The 12,120-nt window shown below is 55.4% G+C and overlaps 1 protein-coding gene across 1 annotated transcript in view; it reads left to right on the forward strand.

Annotated features, from left to right (window-relative positions):
* Positions 1 to 12,120, forward strand: part of nphs1 (NPHS1 adhesion molecule, nephrin) — a 79,780-nt gene that overhangs the window by 19,273 nt on the left and 48,387 nt on the right. The window contains exons 10-15 of the mRNA XM_078536201.1: positions 105 to 243; positions 1,113 to 1,237; positions 2,101 to 2,215; positions 5,278 to 5,407; positions 5,892 to 6,064; positions 8,377 to 8,517. Of these exons, the coding sequence (XP_078392327.1) occupies positions 105 to 243; positions 1,113 to 1,237; positions 2,101 to 2,215; positions 5,278 to 5,407; positions 5,892 to 6,064; positions 8,377 to 8,517 (823 nt within the window). The remainder of the gene's footprint in view (positions 1 to 104; positions 244 to 1,112; positions 1,238 to 2,100; positions 2,216 to 5,277; positions 5,408 to 5,891; positions 6,065 to 8,376; positions 8,518 to 12,120) is intronic.

Genomic DNA, 12,120 nt, shown 5'->3' on the forward strand with positions numbered 1-12,120 from the left:
AAGATTCCGGCCCCACTCCCTTGCGGTAAACATGTTTCCATGGATACTGTTGTTAGGATGAATCTGGCCAGTCTCGCTGACCTTAGTGACTTTCGTTCCCCCAGACCAGTCTTGGAGTCAGCACCATTTCCAATGTCACGGTGACCACCAGTCGGCAGGACAACGGGATGATCATCGTGTGTGAGGCGGTCAACGAGGCTGTCTTCATGACCAGGAGTGCCAGCATAGTCCTTAAAGTTAACTGTGAGTACGAGAGGCCTGAGCCCAGGGTCAAAGTTCATGGGAGGCACGAGACCAGGGTCAAAGTTCACCGTGAGCAGGCCCGAGGCCAGGCTCAAAGTTCGCCGTGAGCAGGCCCGAGGCCAGGGTCAAAGTTCACCGTGAGCAGGCCCGAGGCCAGGGTTCAAAGTTCACCGTGAGCAGGCCCAAGGCCAGGCTCAAAGTTCACTGTGAATAGGCCCGAGGCCAGGGTTCAAAGTTCACCGTGAGCAGGCACGAGGCCAGGGTCAAAGTTCATCGTGAGCAGGCCTGAGTCCAGGCTCAAAGTTCATCGTGAGCAGGCACATGGCCAGGGTCAAAGTTCACCGTGAGCAGGCACATGGCCAGGGTCAAAGTTCACTGTGAGCAGGCCCGAGGCCAGGGTTCAAATTTCACCGTGAGCAGGCCCGAGGCCAGGATCAAAGTTCACCGTGAGCAGGCCCGAGGCCAGGGTTCAAAGTTCATTGTGCGCAGGCCCGAGGCCAGGCTCAAAGTTCGCCATGAGCAGGCCCGAGGCCAGGGTGAAAGTTCACCGTGAGCAGGCCCGAGGCCAGGGTCAAAGTTAACCGTGAGCAGGCCCGAGGCCAGGGTTCAAAGTTCATTGTGCGCAGGCCCGAGGCCAGGCTCAAAGTTCACCGTGAGGAGGTGGATGACTGGAATTTAGAGGAACTGGGCTGTATTACACCTGGGCCCCGGGCCTTCACATCACTGAGAATTGCAGGAAGATGTGAAGCAGACAGGAATCATTGGGAGAGGCGAGGAGGAGGGGGAGGAATTGACCTCGGCCTGTGTGGCTGACCCGTGAGAGACGGAGTTGTTGCTGATGTTGGTCCTTTGCTCTTTGGCTCCATTAGACCCGCCCGAGAGGATCTGGATCCTGGGCCCCCCTCAGAGTGTCCGTTTCCAGACTGGGGCCCAGGTCACCCTGTCCTGCTTTGTCAGCGGGGGGAACCCACCAGCTCGATTGACCTGGAAAAAGGTAAAAGCTGCATTTATACCATCCTGATTCGGGACCTCTCCCCCGACCCTGCACACCGTCCTCACCCACATCACCTCCCACAGCACAGGAGGAGGCCATTCCGCCCAGCATATCTATCCTGGCTCTTTGACAGATCTACCCAATTAGCCCTCACTCTCCCCCTCCTGCTCTGTCCCCCAGAGACCTGTAAATTTTTCCCCTTCGAGTATTTCTCCAATTTCCCCCTTGTGAAAGTTCCTATTGAATCTGCTTCCACCGCCCTTTCAGGCAGAACCTTCCAGATCACAACAACTCGCTGTGTGTAAAACAAAATCCTCCTCATCTCCCCCCTCTGGTTCTTATCCCCGATCCTCTTCAATCTGTGTCCCTCTGGTTACCGACCCTCCTGCCCACTGGGAAACACTTTCTCCTCATCGACTCTATGCAAACCCCCTCCTGATGTTGAACGTCCTGATTCAATCTCCCCCTTAACCTTCTCCGCTCCGAGGAGAACGATCCCGGCTTCTCCCAGTCTCTCCACACGGACTGAAGTCCCTCATCCCCTGGGGACCGGTCCCAGTAAATCTACCCCCCCAGCCTCCCTCTCCAAGACCCCGACATCTTTCCCAAAGTGTGACCCACCCAGAATGGGACACGTGCCTCTGGCTGGGAGGTTGCCGTGATGTGTAACCCTTGCACAGGACCTTCCTTCACTTTATTCTTCAAACATCTCTGAATATCCGGGAGCCTGTGCGACATTTCACAACCGATTCAGACTGTTCTATAATCCTCCCAGTTTTATTAACTCATGTCCCAGGCCGAAGGGACTGTGCACACGGTTTAAAATGGCAGACTTGCTTTAAATTACCTTTCCTTCTCTCCAGGGTTCGAAACCTGTGCCAAGAGGAGTGTATAAGAGTACCGGAAAACTAGCGTCCTCCGAGTTAACCATCACTACTGTCCCCAGTGATAACCAGGTTAACTACAAGTGCAGTGCAAGTAATGAGGCCACACTCAGCCCATTAACAGCTGTCATCAGATTCTGGGTGCAGTGTAAGTAACATCAGGAGCTGACACTGAGACACAGACACACGGACTGTACAGGAGCTGACACTGAGACACACACACGGACTGTACAGGAGCTAACACTGAGACACAGACACACGGACCGTACAGGAGCTGACACTGAGACACAGACACACGGACTGTACAGGAGCTGACACTGAGACACACACACACGGACCGTACAGGAGCTGACACTGAGACACACACACAGACTGTACAGGAGCTGACACTGAGACACACACACAGACTGTACAGGAGCTGACACTGAGACACACACACGGACCGTACAGGAGCTGACACTGAGACACACACACGGACCGTACAGGACCTGACACTGAGACACACACACACGGACTGTACAGGAGCTGACACTGAGACACACACACACACGGACTGTACAGGAGCTGACACTGAGACACACACACACAGACAGTACAGGAGCTGACACTGAGACACACACACACAGACCGTACAGGAGCTGACACTGAGACACACACACACGGACTGTACAGGAGCTGACACTGAGACACACACACAGACAGTACAGGAACTGACACTGAGACACACACACGCAGACAGTACAGGAGCTGACACTGAGACACACACACACAGACAGTACAGGAGCTAACACTGAGACACACACACAGACCGTACAGGAGCTGACACTGAGACACACACACGGACTGTACGGGAGCTGACACTGAGACACACACACGGACTGTACAGGAGCTGACACTGAGACACACACACGGACTGTACAGGAGCTGACACTGAGACACACACACACGGACCGTACAGGAGCTGACACTGAGACACACACACGGACCGTACAGGAGCTGACACTGAGACACACACACAGACCGTACAGGAGCTGACACTGAGACACACACACGGACCGTACAGGAGCTGACACTGAGACACACACACAGACTGTACAGGAGCTGACACTGAGACACACACACGGACCGTACAGGAGCTGACACTGAGACACACACACGGACTGTACAGGAGCTGACACTGAGACACACACGGACCGTACAGGACCTGACACTGAGACACACACACACGGACTGTACAGGAGCTGACACTGAGACACACGCACACACGGACTGTACAGGAGCTGACACTGAGACACACACACACAGACAGTACAGGAGCTGACACTGAGACACACACACACAGACCGTACAGGAGCTGACACTGAGACACACACACACGGACTGTACAGGAGCTGACACTGAGACACACACACAGACAGTACAGGAGCTGACACTGAGACACACACACGCAGACAGTACAGGAGCTGACACTGAGACACACACACACAGACAGTACAGGAGCTGACACTGAGACACACACACAGACCGTACAGGAGCTGACACTGAGACACACACACGGACTGTACAGGAGCTGACACTGAGACACACACACGGACTGTACAGGAGCTGACACTGAGACACACACACGGACTGTACAGGAGCTGACACTGAGACACACACACACGGACCGTACAGGAGCTGACACTGAGACACACACACGGACTGTACAGGAGCTGACACTGAGACACACACACGGACCGTACAGGAGCTGACACTGAGACACACACACACGGACTGTACAGGAGCTGACACTGAGACACACACACGAACTGTACAGGAGCTGACACTGAGACACACACACGGACTGTACAGGAGCTGACACTGAGACACACACACGGACCGTACAGGAGCTGACACTGAGACACACACACACGGACTGTACAGGAGCTGACACTGAGACACACACACGGACTTTACAGGAGCTGACACTGAGACACACACACACGGACTGTACAGGAGCTGACACTGAGACACACACACGGACTGTACAGGGGCTGACACTGAGACACACACACGGACTGTACAGGAGCTGACACTGAGACACATACACACGGACTGTACAGGAGCTGACACTGAGACACACACACAGACTGTACAGGAGCTGACACAGACTCACATTCACAGACCGTACAGGAGCTGACACTGTGACACACACACGGACCGTACAGGAGCTGACACTAAGACACACACACGGACCGCACAGGAACTGACAGTGAGACACACACACGGACCGTACAGGAGCTGACACTGAGACACACACACAGACCATACAGGAGCTGACACTGAGACACACGCACACGGACTGTACAGGAGCTGACACTGAGACACACACACGGACTGTACAGGAGCTGACACTGAGACACACACACAGACTGTACAGGAGCTGACACTGAGACACACACACGGACTGTACAGGAGCTGACACTGAGACACACACACACGGACCGTACAGGAGCTGACACTGAGACACACACACGGACTGTACAGGAGCTGACACTGAGACACACACACGGACCGTACAGGAGCTGACACTGAGACACACACACGGACTGTACAGGAGCTGACACTGAGACACACACACGGACTGTACAGGAGCTGACACTGAGACACACACACACGGACTGTACAGGAGCTGTCACTGAGACACACACACAGACTGTACAGGAGCTGACACAGACACACATTCACAGACCGTACAGGAGCTGACACTGTGACACACACACGGACCGTACAGGAGCTGACACGGAGACACACACACACGGACCGTACAGGAGCTGACACTGAGACACACACACGGACTGTACAGGAGCTGACACTGAGACACACACACGGACCGTACAGGAACTGACACTGAGACACACACACGGACTGTACAGGAGCTGACACTGAGACACACACACGGACTGTACAGGAGCTGACACTGAGACACACACACGGACTGTACAGGAGCTGACACTGAGACACACACACACGGACTGTACAGGAGCTGACACTGAGACACACACACAGACTGTACAGGAGCTGACACAGACACACAGATAAGGTCAAGCGGAGAGTACCAGATGGGGCTGAATGATGGCTCTCTCGATACAGTTGATCTATTTATCGATCTTTCAGTTGCTCCAATCGATATGAAGATGACGAGTTCTGTTGAGACTGTTCACCAAGGTGAAACAATCACTTTGACCTGTCATATCGGGAGCTCAAACCCTGTCCCACAGGTTGCCTGGATCAAAGATGGAGTCAGGTAAGGACGTGGAAAATCAAATGCTCCCTCAGTACTGACCCTCCGACAGTGCAGCACTCCCTCAGTACTGACTCTCCGACAGTGCAGCGCTCCCTCAGTACTGACCCTCCGACAGTGCGGCACTCCCTCAGTACTGACCCTCCGACAGTGCAGCACTCCCTCAGTACCGACCCTCCGACAGTGCAGCACTCCCTCAGTACCGACCCTCCGACAGTGCAGCACTCCCTCAGTACTGACCCTCCGACAGTGCAGCACTCCCTCAGTACTGACCCTCCGACAGTGCAGCACTCCCTCAGTACTGACCCTCCGACAGTGCAGCACTCCCTCAGTACTGACCCTCCGACAGTGCAGCACTCCCTCAGTACTGACCCTCCGACAGTGCAGTGCTGTCCCTGTGCAGGGAGAGTGTAATGTGTCTCTGGTTGGGGGTGGATGTATCTGCTGTCCTGCTCTCTAACCCCTTTGCTCTAACTCCCTGACCCAGGCTTCCCGCTGCCGATGTGAAGATCCGGGATTCCGATTACGGTGGTCAGTCAGTAACAGCTGAGATGTCCCTGGTCGCCATGTCCTCCGACCATGGCAAACGTGTTCTGTGTGAGGCTTACAGCCCTGTCCTGGAGGAGGCGCTCAACACCTTTCACCAACTCGACATCCTGCGTAGGTGGCAAGTTTCAGCACTCAGTCCGAGTGTAGCCCGCTCAGATCTGTCACTCCCTGTTCACTCTACTCACTCCCTGCTCACTCCACTCGCCCACTCACTCCCTGCTCACTCCCTGCTCACTCCACTCGCCCACTCACTCCCTGCTCACTCCCTGCTCACTCCACTCGCCTACTCACTCCCTGCTCACTCCCTGCTCACTCCACTCGCCCACTCACTCCCTGCTCACTCCCTGCTCACTCCACTCGCCTACTCACTCCCTGCTCACTCCACTCCCTCACTCCCTGCTCACTCCACTCGCCCACTCACTCACACTTCCTGCTCACTCCACTCGCTCGCTCACTCCCTGCTCACTCCACTCGCCCACTCACTCCCTGCTCACTGCACTCGCCCACTCCCTGCTCACTCCACTCGCTTACTCACTCCCTGCTCACTCCACTCGCCCACTCACTCACTCACTCCCTGCTCACTCCACTCGCTCACTCACTCCCTGGTCACTCCACTCGCCCACTCACTCCCTGCTCACTCACTCACTTCCTGCTCACTCCACTTGCTGTCTCACTCCCTGCTCACTCCACTCGCCCACTCACTCCCTGCTCACTCCACTCGCCCACTCACTCCCTGCTCACTCCCTGCTCACTCACTCCCTGCTCACTCCACTCGCCCACTCACTCACTCCCTGCTCACTCACTCCCTGCTCACTCCACTCGCCCACTCACTCCCTGCTCACTCCACTCGCCCACTCACTCCCTGTTCACTCCACTCGCTCACTCATTCCCTGCTCACTCCACTCGCCCACTCACTCACTCACTTCCTGCTCACTCCACTCGCTCACTCACTCCCTGCTCACTCCACTCGCTCACTCACTCCCTGCTCACTCCACTCGCTCACTCACTCCCTGCTCACTCCACTCGCCCACTCACTCCCTGTTCACTCCACTCGCTCACTCACTCCCTGCTCACTCCACTCGCCCACTCACTCACTCACTTCCTGCTCACTCCACTCGCTCACTCACTCCCTGCTCACTCCACTCGCTCACTCACTCCCTGCTCACTCCACTCGCTCACTCACTCCCTGCTCACTCCACTCGCCCACTCACTCCCTGCTCGCTCACTCACTTCCTGCTCACTCCACTCGCTCACTCACTTCCTGCTCACTCCACTCACTCATTCCCTGCTCACTCCACCCGCCCACTCACTCCCTGCTCACTCCACTCGCTCACTCACTCCCTGCTCACTCCACTCGCCTACTCACTCCCTGCTAACTCCACTCGCCCACTCACTCCCTGCTCACTCCACTCACTCCCTGCTCACTCCACTCGCCCACTCACTCCCTGCTCACTCCACATACTCACTCACTCCCTGCTCACTCCACTCACTCCCTGCTCACTCCACTCGCCCACTCACTCCCTGCTCACTCCACTCACTCACTCACTCCCTGCTCACTCCACTCACTCACTCACTCCCTGCTCACTCCACTCACTCCACTCACTCACTCACTCACTCACTCACTCACTCACTCACTCCGCTCGCTCACTCACTCACTCACTCCCTGCTCCCTCCACGCACTCACTCACTCCCTGCTCACTCCCTCACTCGCTCACTCCCTGCTCACTCCACTCGCCCACTCACTCACTCCCTGCTCACTCCACTCACCCACTCACTCCCTGCTCACTCCACTCGCTCACTCACTCACTCACTCACTCCACTCGCACACTTACTCCCTGCTCACTCCACTCGCTCACTCCACTCACTCCACTCACTCCCTGCTCACTCCACTCACTCCCTGCTCACTCCACTCGCTCACTCCACTCGCCCACTCACTCCCTGCTCACTCCACTCCCTCACTCCCTGCTCACTCCACTCGCTCACTCCACTCGCCCACTCACTCCCTGCTCACTCCACTCACTCACTCACTCCCTGCTCACTCCACTTGCTCACTCACTCCCTGCTCACTCCACTCCCTCACTCCCTGCTCACTCCACTCGCTCACTCCACTCGCCCACTCACTCCCTGCTCACTCCACTCACTCACTCACTCCCTGCTCACTCCACTTGCTCACTCACTCCCTGCTCCCTCCACTCGCTCACTCACTCCCTGCTCACTCCACTCGCCCACTCACTCCCTGCTCACTCCACTCGCTCACTCACTCCCTGCTCACTCCACTCGCTCACTCACTCCCTGCTCACTCCACTCGCCCACTCACTCCCTGCTCACTCCACTCGCTCACTCACTCCCTGCTCACTCCGTCGTTCACTTGCTCAGTACGTGGCCTATTGGTCACTCAGTGCCACATCTGGTTTGTTGTGCAGATGCCCCGGAATTCTCTCCGGATCAGGTGGGAATTGTACAGGCCGAGGAGCAGGGGGCAGTCGTCATTCCCATTCAAATAACAGCCAACCCACCAGAGGTCACCTACACTTGGAGCAGGAATGGGCAACTCCTGGTCAAAGGTCAGAGTTCACCAACATTCATAAAGTAACAGCAGAAATCTCGTCAAGTCAAACATTGTCCAACATCCTGACACCACTCACAGTCCCACACACACTGACTCTCACTGGGGTAAGGGTCCCACACACACTGACTCTCACTGGGGTACGGGTCCCACACACACTGACTCTCACTGGGGTACGGGTCCCACACACTGACTCTCACTGGGGTACGGGTCCCACACACACTGACTCTCACTGGGGTACGGGTCCCACACACACTGACTCTCACTGGGGTACGTGTCCCACACACACTGACTCTCACTGGGGTACGGGTCCCACACACACTGACTCTCACTGGGGCACGGGTCCCACACACACTGACTCTCACGGGGGTACGGGTCCCACACACACTGACTCTCACTGGGGTACGGGTCCCACACACACTGACTCTCACTGGGGTACGGGTCCCACACACACTGACTCTCACTGGGGTACGGGTCCCACACACACTGACTCTCACCGGGGTACGGGTCCCACACACACTGACTCTCACCGGGGTACGGGTCCCACACACACTGACTCTCACTGGGGTACGGGTCCCACACACACTGACTCTCACTGGGATAATTTTAATAAGGGAATCACACTTTACCGAAAAAGGGGGTTGTGTTTATAAGAGATTTGAAATATTGTGATTAAAACAGGAATGTTTCTGTATGTTCCCTGAACTAAATAGAGAGATAAAGCTGCGGATCGATGACACTTTATACCTGGTGGTGTTACAGATGAACGAGTGAAGCCACTTATTGCAGCTCGAGGTGTCTCTCATCCTTTCTCTCTGTGGCTATTGATTCTCTCTCCTTTGTCCCTCTCTCTCTATCCTTTGTCCCTCTCTCTCTCTCCTTTGTCCCTCTCTCTCTCTCCTTTGTCCCTCTCTCTCTCTCCTTTGTCCCTCTCTCTCTATCCTTTGTCCCTCTCTCTCTCTCCTTTCTCCCTCTCTCTCTATCCTTTGTCCCTCTCTCTCTATCCTTTGTCCCTCTCTCTCTCTATCCTTTGTCCCTCTCTCTCTCCATCCTTTGTCCCCCTCTCTCTCTATCCTTTGTCCCCCTCTCTCTCTATTCTTTGTCCCTCTCTCTCTCTATCATTTGTCCCTCTCCATTTTCATCCTTTGTCCCTCTCTCTCTCTATCCTTTGTCCCTCTCTCTCTCTGCTCTCTCTCTCTCTCTCTCTGCTCTCTCTCTCTGCTCTCTCTCTCTGCTCTCTCTCTCTGCTCTTTCTCTCTCTCTGCTCTCTCTCTCCCTCTGCTCTCTGCTCTCTCTCTGCTCTCTCTCTGCTCTCTCTCTCTGCTCTCTCTCTCTGCTCTCTCTCTCTGCTCTCTCTCTCTGCTCTCTCTCTCTGCTCTCTCTCTCTCTCTGCTCTCTGCTCTCTGCTCTCTGCTCTCTCTCTCTGCTCTCTCTCTGCTCTCTCTCTCTGCTCTCTCTCTCTGCTCTCTCTGCTCTCTCTCTCTGCTCTCTCTCTCTCTGCTCTCTCTCTCTCTCTGCTCTCTCTCTCTGCTCTCTCTCCCTGCTCTCTCTGCTCTCTCTCTCTCTGCTCTCTCTCCTGCTCTCTCTCTCTGCTCTCTCTCCCTGCTCTCTCTGCGCTCTCTCTCTCTCTCTCTCTGCTCTTTCTCTCTCTCTGCTCTCTCTCTCTCTCTGTCCTCTCTCTCTCTCTGCTCTCTCTCCTGCTCTCTCTCTCTGCTCTCTCTCCCTGCTCTCTCTGCGCTCTCTCTCTCTCTCTCTCTGCTCTCTCTCTCTCTGCTCTTTCTCTCTCTCTGCTCTCTCTCTCCCTCTGCTCTCTCTCTCCCTCTGCTCTCTCTCTGCTCTCTCTCTCTGCTCTCTCTCTCTGCTCTCTCTCTCTGCTCTCTCTCTCTCTGCTCTCTCTCTCTGCTCTCTCTCTCTGCTCTCTGCTCTCTCTCTGCTCTCTCTCTGCTCTCTCTCTCTGCTCTCTCTCTGCTCTCTCTCTGCTCTCTCTCTCTGCTCTCTCTCTATGCTCTCTCTCTCTGCTCTCTCTCTGCTCTCTCTGCGCTCTCTCTCTCTCTCTCTCTGCTCTCTCTCTGCTCTCTCTCTCTCTCTGCTCTCTCTCCCTCTCTGCTCTCTCTCCCTGCTCTCTCTCTGCTCTCTCTCTGCTCTCTCTGCTCTCTCTCTCTGCTCTCTGCTCTCTCTCTCTGCTCTCTCTCTCTGCTCTCTGCTCTCTCTCTGCTCTCTCTCTGCTCTCTCTCTGCTCTCTCTGCTCTCTCTCTCTGCTCTCTCTCTCTCTCTGCTCTCTCTGCTCTCTCTCTCTGCTCTCTCTCTCTGCTCTCTGCTCTCTCTCTGCTCTCTCTCTGCTCTCTCTCTCTGCTCTCTCTCTCTCTGCTCTCTCTCTCTCTGCTCTCTGCTCTCTCTCTCTCTGCTCTCTCTGCTCTCTCTCTGCTCTCTCTGTTCTCTCTGCTCTCTCTCTGCTCTCTCTGCTCTCCCTCTGCTCTCTCTCTCTGCTCTCTCTCTGCTCTCTGCTCTCTCTCTCTGCTCTCTCTCTGCTCTCTCTCTCTGCTCTCTCTCTCTCTGTGCTCTCTCTCTCTCTCTGCTCTCGCTCTCTGCTCTCTCTCTCTGTGCTCTCTCTCTCTCTGCTCTCTCTCTCTGCTCGCTCTCTCTCTCTCTCTGCTCGCTCTCTCTCTCTCTCTGCTCTCTCTCTCTGCTCGCTCTCTCTCTCTCTCTGCTCGCTCTCTCTCTCTCTCTGCTCTCTCTCTCTGCTCTCTCTCTCTGCTCTCTCTCTCTCTGCTCTCTCTCTCTGCTCTCTCTCTCTTTCTGCGCTCTCTCTCTGCACTCTCTCTCTCTCTGCGCTCTCTCTACCTCCCTCTGCGCTCTCTCTCCCATTGCGCTCTCTCTCTCCCATTGCGCTCTCTCTCTCCCTCTGCGCTCTCTCTCTCTCTGCGCTCTCTCTCTCTGCGCGCTCTCTCTCTCTCTGTGCTCTGTCTCTGCGCTCTCTCTCTGCGCTCTCTCTCTCTGTCTCTGTGCTCTCTCTCTCTCTGCGCTCTCTCTCTCTCTGCACTCTCTCTCTCTGTGCTCTCTCTGCGCGCGCTCTCTCTCTCTCTGCGTGCACTCTCTCTCTCTCTGCGCGCGCTCTCTCTCTCTCTGCGCGCGCTCTCTCTCTCTCTGCACGCGCTCTCTCTCTCTCTGCGCGCGCTCTCTCTCTCTCTCTGCGCGCGCTCTCTCTCTCTCTCTGCGCGCGCTCTCTCTCTCTCTGCACTCTCTCTCTGCGCTCTCTCTCTCTCTCTGCGTGCTCTCTCTCTCTCTCTGCGCTCTCTCTCTCTCTCTCTCTGCGCTCTCTCTCTGCGCTCTCTCTCTGCACTCTCTCTCTCTCTCTCTGTGCTCTCTCTCTGTGCACTCTCTCTGCGCTCTCTCTCTCTCCTTTGTCTCACCCCGTGGTTATGACACAGCAGTTGGTAAAGGGCTGAGTTGTTTAAATCCCAGAGGGAAACTTGAACAACTGTCAAAAGCTATATTTTCAGTTGGTATGTTTGAGATGCATCTCTCAATTCAGGAATAAGACCACTGAGCCTCAAAAGGTTTTTTTATATATAAAATGAAATTTAACATTTATTAATTTAAC

Source organism: Cetorhinus maximus, unplaced genomic scaffold (genome assembly GCF_964194155.1).
Source record: "Cetorhinus maximus unplaced genomic scaffold, sCetMax3.hap1.1 HAP1_SCAFFOLD_985, whole genome shotgun sequence".
In the NCBI taxonomy this organism is placed as follows: domain Eukaryota; kingdom Metazoa; phylum Chordata; class Chondrichthyes; order Lamniformes; family Cetorhinidae; genus Cetorhinus; species Cetorhinus maximus.